We start from the raw sequence: 18,780 nt of genomic DNA, 5'->3' as shown, positions 1-18,780 counted from the left end.
TAGACTCCTCCCTTTTAGCACACTTATCCAATCAGTGCTAGGTGTGGGCGTGTAAGGGTATTGTTGATGTTCGACATGCAGGGAACTAGGTCATAGAGCAAGTTGCACCTGTCACACTCAGGAGTCTGGTATAGAAGACCTAACATGCAAGATAGTTCATAAGAAGCCAACTATAAGGTAGGAACCTTTTCCTGGTTTAATGAAAGTAGGGGGGCAGGTAGCCTAGCGGTTAAGAACGTTGGACAAGGCACTTAACTATAATTGCTCCTGTAAATTGCTCTGGATAAGTCCGTCTGCTAAATTACTGAAATTTAAATGGCTATTGTGTTATATATTTGACAGTCCTTAGATATCAGTTAAGTATAGCCAGCCTATGGCTTTTATGTGAATCAAAAATGTCAACTTTAACAGTGTACAATGACAAATTACACTTTTGGTTCAACTAACTGTATTACTATGTAATGAATATGTAGGAAATCATTAGGGACTTATGGGTTGGAAAACCAATATTTACTTAAATTCAGGGGGAAACTACTTACATATAAATGTTTACTAAATAACCCATTGCATCTTGGACATAAGGAAGTAAGCTAAGAGCAATTCAAACTTGGCTCTGAATAAAAATGTATTTAGAAAATGAACAAACTATGTGATTGGTGCTCATGCATGAAAAGAAATGGGTTGAACTTGTATCCAGATAACATATATTAGATTTTGATTGACGTGGAGCCATGGATGCAGCCTGCGTTACTCAGATGACGGTGATAGAGTATATAGGCTAAGCACTGTTAAAGTGAGGCGCGTCAGACTCCCTTATCTAAACCATTGGCAATTATCTGGTGCACCTGTTTGGACAGCAGTCTACCCAGCTGCTACCTGTTTTCTGTGGAAACATTAGGCCTAAGCAAGGCGTGCCATCAGTTGCAGATTCCATGTCAGCTCAACTCCTCTGAGCATACATTATTTGACCCCAAATCAAATCCTTATCATCGGGACATAAGTGGGCCTCCACCCCCAACCCCCATCCCTTTCCCCCAACCCCACCCAGGGGCTCAATCATTTATGATCACATCACTCAATGCAGTCAGTGGGTCAAAAAACATTATCACTGTTGACCTCGTGAACCGGCTCACAGACTGCAGACTCGCTGCCAAAGTGGCACACTAGAAGGCATGTTGGATTTAAAGGTCAAACTTACATGTGGAAACAGTCCATATGGAGCAACAATACTTCAACCTCAGACAAGGGAGAATATGGGTTAGCAACTCCAGAGTTCAGTTTGTGTGTTTTTCTGTGGAGCCTATATGTTTCAAGCAGGCTAGGGGTCAGTTCTATTTAAATTCAGGAAGCTAACTGAAATTCCATTTCAATTCAGATAAATTCCAATTTCAGACATTTTAAACTTCCCATCGTTAAATCAACGTTGACTTCTCTGTAAAAACGGACTTTTGCACAAAGCAGCTATTTTGACCACTTCCCCAAAAAGTTAAACAAAAACTTAGAGCACATAACATCTTTACCTATTTTTCTGCTATTCAAATCTGGAATCAGATTATAAAAATATAATACCAATCCAGAGATACAGCTATTTAAGTAACCATATCAACTACTTTTTCTCACAACTTTTAGATAAAACTGAAATTTTGACCACTTTCCCAACAAGGTAGACAAATATCTTCTATCAAGCAAGAGATACAGCTGTTTTAGTAACCACATCAAATACTTTTAAGCTAACTTCCCACTGTTGAATTAAAGTTGGAATCCGTTGCTGTGAAACTACCACGTCCGTATGCAATATTACAACAACAAATAGGTTACTTCAACCAACAAACACTGTTTCATTCCCTCAGACATCCTTACACATTATGCACACGCGATAGAACAGCAGAGTATGTACTACAATTTTTATTACATTGCTGGATGCTCATCTCCTTTTTTATATATTTTTTTACCCCCCTTTTCTCCCCAATTTCGTGATTACGATCTTGTCTCATCGCTGCAACTCCCCAACAGGCTCGGGAGAGGCAAAGGTCGAGTCATGCGTCCTCCGAAACATGACCTGCGAAACCACGCTTCTTTAACTTCTTTAACACCAACTCGCTTAATCCGGAAGCCAGCCGCACCAATGTGTCGGGGGAACACCATTCAACTGATGATCATTGTCAGCTTGCAGGCGTCCGGCCCGCCACAAGGAGTCGCTAGAGTGCGATGAGACAAGTAAAGCCCCCCCCCCCCCCGGCCAAACCCTCCCCTAACCCGGACGACGCTGGGCCAATTGTGCGCCGCCCTATGGGACTCCCGGTCACGGCCGGTAATGACACAGCCTGGATCGAACCCCAAGTTGTAGTGACGCTGCAACACTGCGATGCAGTGCCTTAGACTGCTGCGCCACTCCGGAGGCCATCATTTCTTCCTTTTTAAAGAACAAAACGATAACAATAACAAATGCGCAGTAGCTCTGTTTCGCCTGTTACGATTTCAACTGGGGAAGCACATAAAACTGATTATAATCTGGGTAGTTTGGGTCATGGATGCTGAATGGCTTAAACAGTATTAAACAATATATATAAGTATGATACAAAAAAACTCTTACTATTGTTGGTAACCAGTTAATAATAGCAGTAAAACACCTCGGGGGTTTATGGTATACTCTGCTTCGTGTCGCGCATAAGAACAGCCCTTAGCCGTGGTGTATTTAAGCAATAAGGCCCAAGGGTTGTGGTATATGGCCAATATACCACGGCTAAGTGCTGTTCTTAGGCAGGATGCAAAGCAGAATTATTATTAAGCAATAAGGGATGGGGGGGTGTGGTATATGGCCAATATACCACAGCTAAGGGCTGTTCTTAGGCAGGACACGAAACTGAGTTATAATTAAGCAATAAGGCACGAGGAGGTGTGGTATATGGCAATTATACCAAGGCTAAGTCCTGTTCTTATGCACGACGCAACGTGGAGTGCCTGGATACAGCCCCTAGTCATGGTATATTTGTAAGGATCGACGCTGGTAGACGAGAAACAAGTACAGGGATTTAACATTTTAATTAGCAACGGACATGGAACAGGACAGGACTGCGTCTGGACATGAACACATAACGACATTAATGCTGACACATGGAACAAACTGAGGAGCAGACAGAAAAAGGGAAGGCAATCAACAAAGTGAAAGAGTCCAGGTGAGTCCAGTTTTTGCTGATGCGCATAATGACGGTGTCACGATCGTCTTCGTGAGAGAGAGAGGACCAAGGCGCAGCGTGTGCAAAATACATCTCTTTATTTTGGAAGAGAGAAAAAAACACGAAACGAACACTATACACAAACTAACAAAACAACAAACGACCGTGAAGCTAAATAACGTAAGTGCACAGACAAGCAACAAACGTTCCACATAGACAACACCCCACAAAAGCCTACTGCCTATGGCTGCCTTAAATATGGCTCCCAATCAGAGACAATGAATGACAGCTGTCTCTGATTGAGAACCAATCTAGGCAGCCATAGACATAACTAGACAACACTACTCTACTCTGCCCCATACACATACAACACCCCTAGACATTACAAAACACATACCTTCCCCATGTCACACCCTGACATAACTAAAAAAACATAAAGAAAACAAAGAATACTAAGGCCAGGGCGTGACAGATGGTGACAGGTGTGCGTAATGAAGGGCAGCCTGGCGCCCTCGAGCACCAGAAAGGGAGAGCGGAAGCAGACGTGACAATATTGGCCATATACCACAAACCCCCGAGGTGCCTTATTGTTATTATAAACTGGTTACCAACGTAATTAAAATATTTTTGGGGTCATATCCGTGGTATGGTATGGTTTGACATACCACGGCTTTCAGCCAATCAGCATTCAGGGTTTGAACCACGCGTTTATAATGACCATTAGCCTACCATTTAGCCAACCTATCTACAACAGTAATTATTACTGCTGCAGTGTACTGCTACAACTACTAGGCCTACTACTACCACTGTCAATACTAGCCTACTTCTACTACTGGCCTACAGTCACTATTGCAACAGTCACTATTTCCACCACTACTGCAGCAGTGCTGTAAAGTACTTTAGTAAAAAACTAAAGTACTACTTTGCGGTATCTGTACTTTACTTTACTATTTATAGTTTGGACTACTTTCACTTCACTACATTCCTAAAGAAAATAATGTACTTTTTACTCCATACAATTTCCCTGACACGCTAAATAATTAATTACATTTTGAATGCTTAGAAGGACAGGAAAATGGTCCAATTCATGCACTTATCAAGAGAAGGTCATCCCTACTGCCTCTGATCTGGCGGACTCACTAAACACACGTGATTCATTGGTAAATGATGTCGGAGTGTTGTAGTGTGCCCCTGGCTATCCGTAAAAAAAGAAAAAAAGATGGTGCTGTCTGGTTTGCTTAGTATAAGGAATTCGAAATTATTTATACTTTTACTTTTGATACATAAGTATATTTAAAACCAAATAATTTTAGAATTTTACTCAAGTAGTATTTTACTGGGTGACTTTCACCTTGAGTCATTTTCTATCAGGGTAGGTTTATTTTACTAAAGTGGAATAGTAAAATAAGTGGTGTGTGTATATATACAGTGGGGAGAACAAGTATTTGATACACTGCCGATTTTGCAGGTTTTCCTACTTACAAAGCATGTAGAGGTCTGTCATTTTTATCATAGGTACACTTCAACTGTGAGAGATGGAATCTAAAACAAAAATCCAGAAAATCACATTGTATGATTTTTAAGTAATTCATTTGCATTTTATTGCATGACATAAGTATTTGATACATCAGAAAAGCAGAACTTAATATTTGGTACAGAAACCTTTGTTTGCAATTACAGAGATGTTTCCTGTAGTTCTTGACCAGGTTTGCACACACTGCAGCAGGGATTTTGGCCCACTCCTCCATACAGACCTTCTCCAGATCCTTCAGGTTTCGGGGCTGTCGCTGGGCAATACGGACTTTCAGCTCCCTCCAAAGATTTTCTATTGGGTTCAGGTCTGGAGACTGGCTAGGCCACTCCAGGACATTGAGATGCTTCTTACGGAGCCACTCCTTAGTTGCACTGGCTGTGTGTTTCGGGTCGTTGTCATGCTGGAAGACCCAGCCACGACCCATCTTCAATGCTCTTACTGAGGGAAGGAGGTTGTTGGCCAAGATCTCGCGATACATGGCCCCATCCATCCTCCTCGTCCTGTTCCCTTTGCAGAAAAGCATCCCCAAAGAATGATGTTTCCACCTCCATGCATCACGGTTGGGATTGTGTTCTTGGGGTTGTACTCATCCTTCTTCTTCCTCCAAACACGGCGAGTGGAGTTTAGACCAAAAAGCTCTATTTTTGTCTCATCAGACCACATGACCTTCTCCCATTCCTCCTCTGGATCATCCAGATGGTCATTGACAAACTTCAGATGGGCCTGGACATGCGCTGGCTTGAGCAGGGGGACCTTGCGTGCACTGCAGGATTTTAATCCATGACGGCGTAGTGTGTTACTAATGGTTTTCTTTGAGACTGTGGTCCCAGCTCTCTTCAGGTCATTGACCAGGTCCTGCCGTGTAGTTCTGGGCTGATCCCTCACCTTCCTCATGATCATTGATGCCCCACGAGGTGAGATCGTGCATGGAGCCCCAGACCGAGGGTGATTGACCGTCATCTTGAACTTCTTCCATTTTCTAATAATTGCGCCAACAGTTGTTGCCTTCTCACCAAGCTGCTTGCCTATTGTCCTGTAGCCCATCCCAGCCTTGTGCAGGTCTACAATTTTATCCCTGATGTCCTTACACAGCTCTCTGGTCTTGGCCATTGTGGAGAGGTTGGAGTCTGTTTGATTGAGTGTGTGGACAGGTGTCTTTCATACAGGTAACGAGTCCAAACAGGTGCAGTTAATACAGGTAATGAGTGGAGAACAGGAGTGCTTCTTAAAGAAAAACTAACAGGTCTGTGAGAGCCGGAATTCTTACTGGTTGGTAGTTGATCAAATACTTATGTCATGCAATAAAATGCAAATGAATTACTTAAAGATCATACAATGTGATTTTCTGGATTTTTGTTTTAGATTCCATCTCTCACAGTTGAAGTGTACCTATGATAAAAATTACAAACCTCTACATCAGGGGTGTCAAACTCATTCCACGGAGGGCCTTGTGTCTGCAGGTTTTTGGTCTTTCCTTTCAATAAAGCCCTAGACAACCAGGTGTGGGGAGTTCCTAACTAATTAGTGATGTTAATTCATCAATCAAGTACAAGGGTGGAGCGAAAACCCGCAGACACTCGGCCCTCCATGGAATGAGTTTGACACCTGTGCTCTACATGCTTTGTAAGTAGGAAAACCTGCAAAATCGGCAGTGTGTACTTGTTCACCCCACTGTATATATATATATATATATATATATATATATATATATATATATATATATATATATATATATATATATAGGGTACTTTTTCCACCTCTGTACTGCAGTCACTACTTCTGCTGTTACTTACCCCCACACTAGACTCCAACAACTTCTACAAAAAATACTTTTGGACAGCTGAAGCAAATCCCACAATTTTTCTTGAAAAATTACCCTTTCTAGTTTCAGTTTAATTCCTGAATCGACTGAATTGAAATGGCATTGACCCCAAACCTTTGTTTCAGTGCTGTCTCAAGGACTAGTTTTGGGCTCCCGAGTGGCGCAGCGGTCTAAGGCACTGCATCTCAGTGCAAGAGGCGTCACAATAGTACCTGGTTCGATTCAAAGCTGTATCACATCTGGTCGTGATTGGGAGTCCCATAGGGCGGCGCACAATTGGTCCAGCGTCGTCTGGGTTTGGCCGGAGTAGGCCGTCATTGTAAATTAGAATTTGTTCTTAAACTGACTTGCCTAGTTAAATAAAAATAGTTGGCATCTTGTATTGCCCGTAGGGGTGAAAGAGGATACAATCGACCTAGTTTGTATAATGTTTGAAGTGAGATATTTGAAATGAACACTTGCTCAGTGCTGTCTCCCTTTCAGTATTTGAAAAACAATCTTGTGTCATTTCTTATGCCAAATGGCATCCCTATCTGGATCATGTGACCCAAATAAACCAATAAAATCAATGTTGTTTCCAAATATAATATATGCTACATCACTGCCATTGATATTTCATCTTCACCACTACATGCGACTGAGTATTTTAACTGATCATATCGTTCCCACCAGCAGGGCATATAAATGATTCAAGTTCAAGTAGCTTTGTCAAGTTGAACGTGTGTAGTGTGATCTTCGAAACATATTTAGCCTAGTTTCAAGTAGGGCAATGGGATGCACATGTCTGCCAACATAAGTTCACCATGCTGAAATTGTGGGATATAGGTTATAAAATTATATTACTAGTGTTCTATGACAATCCTTTGTATTGTATATTATGAATGTTAAATGAAATATATTTGTGATTTTTCCTTCCTGTCTCTTTAGAGCGGCAATGCTACAGAGAAGCAGGAACAGCCAAGCTCCGCGCTACGTGTGGAGCGACATCCGACGAGACATTGACACCGTGGTACTGGTGAATGACAGAGAGGAGTGGGGCGACGAACACACACAGGTGAGAACCGGGAGAAGGGGGATGGATGGAAATGGGGGAGAGAGAGTAGGTTATATTTACCATTGTAAATAAACCTTGTATTTATGTTTTTTTATTTTCCCATTGGTACTTTAACTATTTGCACATCATTACAACACTGTATATAGACATAATATGACATTTGAAATGTCTTTATTCTTTTGGAAATATTGCAAGTGTAATGTTTACTGTTCATTTTTTATTGTTTATTTCACTTTTGTTTATTATCTATTTCACTTGCTTTGGCAATGTAAAACATATGTTTCCCATGCCAATAAAGCCCTTATATTGAATTGAGAGGGTGTGGGGGAATGAGAGGGAGTGGGGTAGTGAGAAAGATGGAGTGGGGGAGTAAGAGAGATGGAGTGATAGAGATGGAGTGAGAGAAAGAGACAGAGGGAGGAGTGGGGGATGGAGAAAGGAGGAGTGCAGTGGTGAGATGTAAAAGGAGGGAGGAGTGGCGCGAGGACTACAGATGGTTCTAAAAAATAAAGAATAGAAAGGGTAGAGTGATGAAAGGTAAGAGTGTGGAAGTGTGTGTGTGTTTGGGGCAGACCCAGAGAGGAGTTAGGGTAGAGAGGGGGTGATAAGAGTTGAAAGAGCAATGGGAGAATGCTGAGACTGAGAGAGAACACGAGGCCGCGGCATGATCGAAAATATGACCTTGTTAGAGCCAGTAGTTTTCCATGATGGATTCAACTGTCTCAAAATGGCTGTGTCTACTGAATGGGGACTCCTAAGGCATGGATGGTCTGTATTTTTGGCACAGGTCTATTTTTAAATGTTGGCATACCCTGCTTACGCTCCAATGGGAATGCAAGGGCCTCTCTTTAGGGAAAGGGTCAACCTATAGAAGCTTTAAAGAACCTGAACGAGCTCGGTGCTTAAGTTGAGGTAACCGACTGAGGAAAGGTTGCAGTGCACGGTATTTCCAGACGTTTCTCAAATAGGACCTACTAAGCTAGTTTTTGGTTTTGTCTTAATTTAAGCCAAGCTAGTCGGTTTTTGTTTTTTGTATTCTTTTTTTTCTTTCTGAAAGCGATCCGATTGCGAATTCCTCAGATTCTCACAAATTAGTCTTCTCAAGTGTGGTTCAGTCTACCTGTTCTCTCAGTTAAAACTAGGCACATTCTCAAATGTCCTACTCAGTATCCTTGACCATCTCTGTCTATCCCATGTGCGTCAATCAGATCAGTGACTCGGACTCAGAAGTGGATTACCTGGCCGTCACCCCGGAGGTGACAGACATTGTGTCTGACACGGTGCCTGTGACAGGGGAGTCCTACTGTCACTGTGACGCCCAGGAGGAAACAAGCCCTGGGGCTCTGCTGCAGGGTTTCCAGCCCCTCAACGACTGCCTGTGTGGAGAGGAGGACCAGGGTGTGTAGTGGGAAGGATAGGAACTATGGATCTGTGTTTGTCTTTCACTTAGTCTGGTCTGTGTTTACTGTATAGGTGAATGAATAATTGTATTTTCTTTGTACTGTCAAGCAATGCATTTGTATGTCCACGTTTTGAATGGATGTGGAGCTATTATGTATATGAGCATGCACAGTATAGCTTAAACAGTGTACCTGGAAAATGTAGCAGGTGTTATCAATGGATGGGTCATGAATTAGTGTGGATAACCATCATATTGTCTCTCTGCAGGTTTTGACTGGGTGTGGGATGAGGGCGTTAAGTCCAATGCAGCAATCCTGAGCTGTGACAACCGCAAGGTGAGCTTCCACTCTGAGTACAGCTGTGGCACAGCCGCCATCCGTGGCACCAAGGAGCTGACAGATGGACAGCACTTCTGGGAGATCAAGATGACGTCACCCGTCTATGGCACAGACATGGTACGTACGCAAAAAACCTCCAGGTCAGGAATTACCCTAAGTGGGTTAACCTTAACCCTTACATGTTTACAGATACTGTAGGCCCATAGTGTAGCTACAGTATAGACAGGGGTCGAATTGTTGAAAGTTAACAAGTATCGTGGAAATTCAACGAAAGTCTGTAGGAATGTTGAACATGTAGAGACTTGTTAACTAAACTTAAGGCTACACGATATTGTACTCCCGATGGCGTTTTCATTGATATCCCAAATGATGAAGTTCTAAACCGAAAATTCAACCACCCCCCGAGACTGAGTCGGAAACTGGCTCTGTTTCCCTGTCTATCTTGTCTCAGGTGAGACTTTATTATGGACAGAGTACTCCATCTACAGTGGACTGATAGACAGTGCCAGCCCAGTTATAATACATGTTGATACCAGAAAGTTTCTCTCTTCCCTTCTGTATTGGCCGATGTATTTTATAAATTTGGCGCATTACATGTTAATCTTAAAATAAGAGGCATTTAATAAGTGTGAAGCAGAAAGTGCATATCCGACAAAAATTGTTAATAAATATATAGGGTAACATTGTTAGTGTAGACTAAAATGAAAACAATGCCTTCCAATATGGAGAAAGTTATCATGTTTGTTTTTAAACCTTACAATAGGGGTAAAAGCAGAACATTGTTTGAGAGTGATCCGTGTGTATTAGCAGTAGTGAATGAGGGCTGTCTGTGGGGCTTTCCCATGGTACTGTTACTTGCCCTCACTGCTGTACCCAGGGAGGAGGAAGCTGGGGGGGTCCTGGGGCATGACCCCCGTGGGAGATTTGTTTTGTAAAAGCAGCTGTTAGTTGGTCAATTCTGAGCATTCCTGGGAGGCTTTGTCACGTTCCTGACCGGTTTTCTGTTATTTTGTATGTGTTTGACGGTCAGGGCGTGAGTTTGGGTGGGCAGTCTATGTTATGTGTTTCGTGTTGGTTAATGGGTGACCTGATATGGTTCTCAATTAGAGGCAGGTGGTTTTCATTTCCTCTGATTGAGAGCCATATTAAGGTAGGTGTTTTCACATTGTTTGTTGTGGGTGGTTGTCTCCTGTGTCTGTGTCTATGTACGTTGCGCCACACGGGACTATTTCGGTTTGTTTGTTTGTTCGTTCGGTTTATGTAGTCTGTTCCTGTTTCATGCGTTCTTCGTGTCATGTAAGTTCTTATGTTCAGGTTCGTCTACGTCGTTTTTTATTTTTGTTAGTTATTCAAGTATAGTTCGTTTTTGTCTTGTTCAATAAATATCATGTCATATCACGAAGCTGCATTTTGGTTCAATCCCTGCTCCTCCTCTTCGGATGAAGAGGAAGAGGAATGCCGTTACAGAACCACCCACCGAACCAGAACCAAGCAGCGTGAATTCGAGCAGTGGCCTGCTACACAGGATTATTGGAGTTGGGAGGAAATATTGGACGGAAAAGGTCCATGGGCACAGCCGGGAGAATATCGCCGTCCCAAAGCTGAGCTGGAGGCAGCGAAAGCAGAGAGGCGGCGATATGAGGAGGCAGCAAGGAGACGTGGCTGGAAGCCGGAGAATCAAGCTCAAGACCGGAGATATGAAGGTACGCGGCTAGCAAGGAAGCCCGAGAAGAAACCCCAAAAATGTCTTGGGGGGGGGAGCTAAGAGGTAGTGGGCCAAGGGCAGGTAGGAGACCTGCGCCCACTTCCCAGGCTAACCGTGGAGAGCGGGAGTACGGGCAGACACCGTGTTACGCAGTAGAGCGCACGGTGTCTCCTGTACGTGTGCATAGCCCGGTGCGGGTTATTCCACCTCCCCGCACTGGTAGGGCTAGATTGAGCATTGAGCCAAGTGCCATGAAGCCGGCTCTACATATCTGGCCACCAGTACGTCTCCTTGGGCCGGCTTACATGGCACCAGCCTTACGCATGATGTCCCCGGTTCGCCTACATAGCCCGGTGCGGGTTATTCCACCCCCCCCGCACTGGTAGGGCGACGGGGAGCATTCAACCAGGTAAGGTTGGGCAGGCTCAATGCTCAAGGGAGCCAGTACGCCTGCATGGTCCGGTATTTCCGGCGCCACCTCCCCGCCCCAGCCCAGTACCACCAGTGCCTACACCACGCACCAGGCTTCCAGTGCGTTTCCAGAGCCCTGTTCCTCCTCCACGCACTCTCCCTATGGTGCGTGTCTCCAGCCCAGTGCCTCCAGTTCCGGCACCACGCACTAAGCCACCTGTGCGTCTCCAGAGCCCTGTACACACTGTTCCTTCTCCCCGTACTCGTCCTGATGTGCGTGCCCTCAGCCCGGTACCACCAGTTCCGGTACCACGCACCAGGCCCAAGGTACGCTTTGAGAATTCAGTGTGCCCTGTCCCTGCTTCCCGCACTAGCCTGAAGGTGCGTGTCCTTAGCCCGGTGCCTCCAGTTCCGGCACCACGCACCAGGTCTACAGTGCGCCTTATCCGGCCAGAGCCATCAGTCTCCCCAGCGTCATCTGAGCCATCCGTCTCCCCAGCGCCATCTGAGCCATCCGTCTCCCCAGCGCCATCTGAGCCATCCGTCTCCCCAGCGCCATCTGAGCCATCCGTCTCCCCAGCGCCATCTGAGCCATCCGTCTCCCCAGCGCCATCTGAGCCATCCGTCTGCCCAGTGCCGTCTGAGCCATCCGTCTGTCCCGAGCCATTAGAGCCGCCCGTCTGTCCCGAGCCGTCAGAGCCGTTCGTCAGTCAGGAGCCGCTAGAGCCATTCGTCAGACAGGATCTGCCAGAGCCGCCAACCAGACAGGATCTGCCAGAGCCGCCAACCAGACAGGATCTGCCAGAGCCGCCAACCAGACAGGATCTGCCAGAGCCGCCAACCAGACAGGATCTGCCAGAGCCGCCAACCAGACAGGATCTGCCAGAGCCGCCGGTGAGCCATGAGCGTCCAGAGCCGTCGGCCAGCCATGAGCGTCCAGAGCCGTCAGCGAGCCATGAGCGTCCAGAGCCGTCAGCGAGCCATGAGCGTCCAAAGCCGTCAGCCAGCCATGAGCGTCCAGAGCCGTCAGCCAGCCATGAGCGTCCAGAGCCGTCAGCCAGCCATGAGCGTCCAGAGCCGTCAGCCAGCCATGAGCGTCCACAGCCGTCAGCCAGCCATGAGCGTCCAGAGCCGTCAGCCAGCCATGAGCGTCCAGAGCCGTCAGCTAGCCATGAGCGTCCAGAGCCGTCAGCCAGTCATGAGCTGCCCCTCAGCCCAGAGCTGCCATTTATCCAGAACTGCCCCTCAGTCCAGAGCTGTCTCTCTGTCCAGAGCTGCCCTTCAGTCCGGAGTTGCCCCTCTATCCTGAGCTACCTCTCTATCCTGACCTACCTCTCTGTCCTGAGCTATCTCTACCTTATCCCGGTGCTGCCACTTGTCCCGGTGCTGCCCCTTATCTTAAGGTTACCCTTTAAATTAAGTGGGTGTAAAATGAGGGTGGTCATTCTAAGGGGGAGACGTAAGCTGGGATTGACTATGGTGGGGTGGGGACCTCGCCCAGAGCCTGAGCCACCACCGTGGTCAGACGCCCACCCAGACCCTCCCCTAGACTTTTGGTGGTGCGTTCGGAGTACGCACCTTGAGGGGGGGGTTATGTCACGTTCCTGACCGGTTTTCTGTTATTTTGTATGTGTTTGACGGTCAGGGCGTGAGTTTGGGTGGGCAGTCTATGTTATGTGTTTCGTGTTGGTTAATGGGTGACCTGATATGGTTCTCAATTAAAGGCAGGTGGTTTTCATTTCCTCTGATTGAGAGCCATATTAAGGTAGGTGTTTTCACATTGTTTGTTGTGGGTGGTTGTCTCCTGTGTCTGTGTCTATGTACGTTGCGCCACACGGGACTATTTCGGTTTGTTTGTTCGTTCGCTCGGTTTATGTAGTCTGTTCCTGTTTCATGCGTTCTTCGTGTCATGTAAGTTCTTATGTTCAGGTTCGTCTACGTCGTTTGTTATTTTTGTTAGTTATTCAAGTATAGTTCGTTTTTGTCTTGTTCAATAAATATCATGTCATATCACGAAGCTGCATTTTGGTTCAATCCCTGCTCCTCCTCTTCGGATGAAGAGGAAGAGGAACGCCGTTACAGGCTTAGGCCTATGACCGGGGTGGAAATAAAATAAAATCACAGGTTATCGGCGGATGCGATGGATTGCGACGCAGCCCATTAAAAAAAAAACATATCTCCAGTTTAAACTAACGTATTTTGATGGGATTTTTAAAAATTAAGCCAACTACATTTCTGCAGGGGCACGGACATCGACTCTAGGGGGTTAAAACAGTTGCAGAGTTTAATGGCGGTGATAGGAGCAAACTGAGGATGGATCAACAACATTGTAGATATTCCACAATACTAACCTAATTGACAGAGTAAAAAGAAGGAAGCCTGTACAGAACTTTGTGTTGAATACAAAGCGTTATGTTTGGGGCAAATCCAACACAACACATCACTGAGCACCAAATCAAATCAAATCAAATCAATTTATATAGCCCTTCTTACATCAGCTGATATCTCAAAGTGCTGTACAGAAACCCAGCCTAAAACCCCAAACAGCAAGCAATGCAGGTGTAGAAGCACCACTCTTCATATATTCAAGCGTGGTGGTGGCTGCATCATGTTATGGTTCTGCTTGTCATCGGCAAGGACTAGGGAGTTTGTTTTAAATTAAAATAAATGGAATAGAGCTAAGCACAGGCAAAATCCTAGAGGAAAACTTGGTTCAGTCTGCTTTCCAATAGACACTGGGAGGCCAAATATACACTGGAGTTGCTTACCAAGATGACAGTGAATGTTCCCAAGTGACCTAGTTACAGTTTTGACTTAAAATTGGCTTTAAGATCTATGGCAAGATTTGAAAATGGTTGTCTAGCAATGATCAACAACCAACTTGTCAGAGCTTGAACATTATTCTTTTTAAAAATGTGTAAATATTGTACAATCCAGGTGTGCAAATCTCTTAGACTTACCCAATAAATATTCACAGCTGTAATCACTACCAAAGGTGATTCTTGTTAGAATTTTTCTTCCACTTTGACAAAGCAGACTAGATCTAGATCGTTGACAGAAAATGACAATTAAATCTCTGATTCAGAGCGGTTGGGTTAAATGCGGAATACACATTTCGGTTGAATGCATTCAGTTGTGCAACTGACTAGGTATCCCCTTTCCCTATTTTAATCCCACTTTGTAACTTTGTTTCCTGAAATTCATAACATCTTTAAGGTAGGCTATTTCATGATACAGAATTAAATAGGGGGGAAATAAAGTTGACTATTTTCACAAATGTTATTCCCCTAATAAATATGTTATGATATTGTAATTTATTTGAACTATCAAGTATCAATTTAGTTAAACATCTTATTTTTTCAGAAAGTGATTAGCTCAATTGATAGCGAGAGTCACAGAGATTACTTCCCAAGCAGTGTTCTTCATTTCTTTACTCCTCGACAATAGAAGAACGTAGCTCAGCCTGTGAATATTATAGAGACGACCCAAAGATATCCCCATGTGCATCAGAAGCATATCTTCCTTGTGAAAGCTTGATTCTAGCCTAAAGCATTGCAGACTTATGCGTCATTATAGATCCCTGTATATAATCAGGATACATTTTCCCCCTTCAAAATCTTAAGCTAACAAGAGGTATGGCATTTCTTTCACAAGGTGTGTAATTCGAGCCCTGAGCATAGATCATTTGATAAACAGACACAGACAAGGCCAGCCAACCAGGCAGACAAACAAGGCCAGCCAACCAGCCAGCCAGTATTTAACATTGTTACCTATTATTGTATGTTTTGTCTTCTATGTAGATGGTGGGCATCGGGACCGCTGAGGTCAACCTGGACAAGTTCCAACACAGTTTTTGCAGTATGCTGGGGATGGACGAGGACAGCTGGGGACTTTCCTACACAGGTGAGGAAGTGACCCATAAATGTTATGAATAGGCATGCCTTATGGATATGACAGGTAGGATATGGATATGACAGATATGATAGGTTCACCTTTATACATAGTAATTCCCTAATTTGCCTCCGGTTATTATTCATTTCCTATTCAAGGTATGCTTCAGCACAAAGGGGACAAGGTGAATTTCTCGTCCCGTTTTGGCCAAGGCTCCATCATAGGGCTGCACTTTGACACGTGGCATGGAACCCTTACCTTCTATAAGAACCGCCGCTGTATAGGTGAGTGACACCTTGATTCAAACTATAGTGAACAAAAATATAAACACAACATATAAACGGTTGGCCCCATGTTTCATGATTTTAAAATAAAAGATCCCTGAAATTTTCCATACGCACAAATTTCCTTACATCCCAGTTAGTGAGCATTTCTCCTTTGCCAAGATAATCCATCCACCAGACAGGTGTGGCATATCAAGAAGCTGACTAAACAGCATGATCACTAACTGGGTCACAGGTGCATCTTGTGCTGTGGAGAATAAAAGGCCACTCTAAAATGTGCAGTTTTGTCACACGACACATTGCCACAGATGTCTCAAGTTGAGGGAGCGTGCAATTGGACTGCTGACTGCAGGAATTTCCACCAGAGCTGTTGCCAGAGAATTGAATGTTCATTTCTCTCCTCGTTTTATAGAAATTGGTAGTACGTCCAACCGGCCTCACAACCGCAGACCACATGTAAACACGCCAGCTCAGGACCTCCACATTCTGTTTCTTTACCTGCGGGATGGGCTGAGACCAGCCACCTAGACAGCTAAGGAAACTGTGGGTTTCCACAACCAAAGAATTTCTGCACAAACTGTCAGAAACCGTCTCAGGGAAGCTCATCTGAGTGCTTATCGTTCTCACCAGGGTGAGGACAGAGTGCCCCGTTGTGGCGGTGGGGTTATGGTATAGGCAGGCATAAGCTATGGACAATGAACACAACCTAATTTTATTGAGGGCAATTTGAATGCACAGAGATACCATGACGAGATCCTGAGGCCCATTGTCAAGCCATTCTTCCGACCACCATCACCTCAAGTTTCATGGCCTGCATACTCACCAGACATGTCACCCATTGAACAGGTTTGGGATGCTCTGGATCTTCGTGTACAATAGCGTGTTCCAGTTCCCGCAAACATCCAGCAACTTCGCACACAGCCATTGAAGAGGAGTGGGACAACATTCCACGGGCCACAATCAACAGCCTGATCAACTCTATGCGAAGGAGATGTCATGCTGCATGAGGCAAATTGTGGTCACACCAGATACTGACTGGTTTTCTGATTCACGCTCCTACTTATTCCCAATCATGTGAAATCCATAGATTAAGGCCTAATGAATTCATTTCAATTGACTGATTTCCTTTTATGAACAGTATAGTTTTGTTCAGTTTAGACTGTTCAGAGTGCTGACGTATCCTACCTCAACTGTAAGGGTAACATTTGCTCTAGATTTACATGTGACCATGTGCCTAATGTCTCGGTCTCTTCCCTTCTTCCTGTTCCTCAGGTGTGGCCACCACCAGGCTGCAGAATAAGAAGTTCTACCCTATGGTGTGCTCCACTGCAGCCAAGAGCAGTATGAAGGTGATCCGGGCCTGCTACACGCCCACCTCCCTGCAGTACCTCTCTTGCTCTCGCTTGCGCCAGCAGCGGCCCGACTGCCCTGACATCCTGAACGTGCTGCCCCTTCCCCCGGGCCTGCGCCACCTCCTCCACAACCAGCTGGGCTGGGTGTTCACACTCAACAACGATGCCCCCGAGCAGTCTGAGGACTTGATGGAGGACTTGAACGAAGACTTCGTTGATGACTTTTCAGTGGACTTGCCTGATGACTTGCCTGAGGAGCCTAGTCCATGCCCGAGCCCCTGTCTCAGCCAGGTGTCCACCCTAAGTGCCTGCTCCTTCCCTAGCCCTGTACCCAACCATGCCAATGCCCCTGCCTCCTCTCACCCAGTTCCCAGCCCTGCCTCTCCCTGTGCCCCTGCCTGCCCACCCTTCCAGGGAGCAACTCAGACAGTGAGGACATGACTTTACTTTTTCAAATATCCACTCAGAAATGTTAGATAAAGTTGTCACTTTATCTATTCTGAACCTTTCTACAAATGCCATTACCATCTACTGGTGGAAAAGTCCACAAGAGTGAAAGAGTTTTATCTTAGCTCAGATTTCTAAGCACTTTAAGACTTTCTGAGTGGAATGCTCTCTCACCCTCGAGACTGTCCTTCCAAACTCTCCCCAGTTTGCCTGGCTGAAGGGAAGGGGAAGACAGCCACCCCGGATATCCACCACCCCGCTCGAGTCAGATGACTTAGTTCTAAATCTAATGTTATCTACTGTATGTACACTCCCTATACTGAATGATTAGATCCCTTGATAAAGATGAGCAAAAAAGACACTAAAATATGATACAAATACTGTGCTATATTGTATGCAACATTTATTTATTTTTTACGATATTATTTTATACTAATACTTTTGCTCAGAGAAAGAGATTTTATTTAACAAGTATTAAAAAAAAATCTCTAAACGATAGCGGTCAAAATGATTGGATCCCGTTTTCCATGCAGAATCTTTCCAGATCCTTAATATCCTTCGTCTGCGCTTATGGACTGCCCTCTTCAATTCAAACCACAGGTTTTCAAAGAGGTTCAATTCCGGAGACTGAGATGGCCATTGAAAAATGCGTGCTTGGGGTTATTGTCTTGCTGGAAGACCCACTTGCAGCCAAGTTTCAGCCTCCTGGCATAGGGAGACAGTTTTCTTTCACTAAAATGTCCTGGTACTTGGTCAAGTTCATGATGCTGTTGACCTTAACAAGGACTCCAGGACCAGTGGATGCAAAATGGCTCCATAACAAAGATCCACCACCATATTTTACAGTAGGGATGAGGTATTTTCTGCATATGCATTGTTCTTTTGAAAGTCAAACCCACTGCTATTGTGCGTGGCCAAAGACCTCTATTTTTTTGTGTCAGCTGACCATATAGCACCGGTTCCAATCCAAGTGCCAATGCCATTTAGCTAAATCCAGGAGGTGTTATGGTCAGATGACATGGAAATAGGTATTTGGCCACACACACCAATGGTGGGTTTGGCCTTCGGAAGAACAATGCATAGGATTTAATTTCCTACGTGCAATTAACATTATCTAAATATTTTTAGAATACGCCATGGTGGTCATGTTCTTGTGTTCTCTAATAGGGCTTTGCTCCCCATGTTTCTGATATTTTGCAGTTTATCTGATTCATGCTTTACTTACAGTAGCTAGATTTGAATGTATTTTTCTGGGATAGTCACCATGTGACGTGTCCTGCAGTAAGATGTTTTTCTTTTCTTGCCAATTTGTATAACCTTTCTCGCTGAACGCAAATGAATAGTAAAAAATAAATGTAAAACAAA

General features: G+C 44.7%; 1 protein-coding gene across 1 annotated transcript; it reads left to right on the top strand.

Moving 5' to 3' along the window:
• Positions 1–100: 100 nt before the first annotated feature.
• Positions 101–18,780, top strand: LOC129855728 (SPRY domain-containing SOCS box protein 3-like). Its single transcript, XM_055923702.1, has 7 exons — positions 101–177; positions 7,460–7,586; positions 8,795–8,984; positions 9,255–9,442; positions 15,242–15,344; positions 15,491–15,616; positions 16,889–18,780. Exons 2-7 carry the CDS (start codon positions 7,467–7,469, stop codon positions 17,407–17,409), a joined length of 1,248 nt encoding a protein of 415 aa, XP_055779677.1. The 5' UTR covers positions 101–177; positions 7,460–7,466; the 3' UTR covers positions 17,410–18,780.

This window comes from Salvelinus fontinalis, chromosome 1 (assembly GCF_029448725.1).
Source record: "Salvelinus fontinalis isolate EN_2023a chromosome 1, ASM2944872v1, whole genome shotgun sequence".
NCBI classification, from domain to species: Eukaryota; Metazoa; Chordata; class Actinopteri; order Salmoniformes; family Salmonidae; genus Salvelinus; species Salvelinus fontinalis.
Note: the sequence above shows the minus strand (reverse complement) of the source record. Positions and strands in the feature narration are given on the sequence as shown.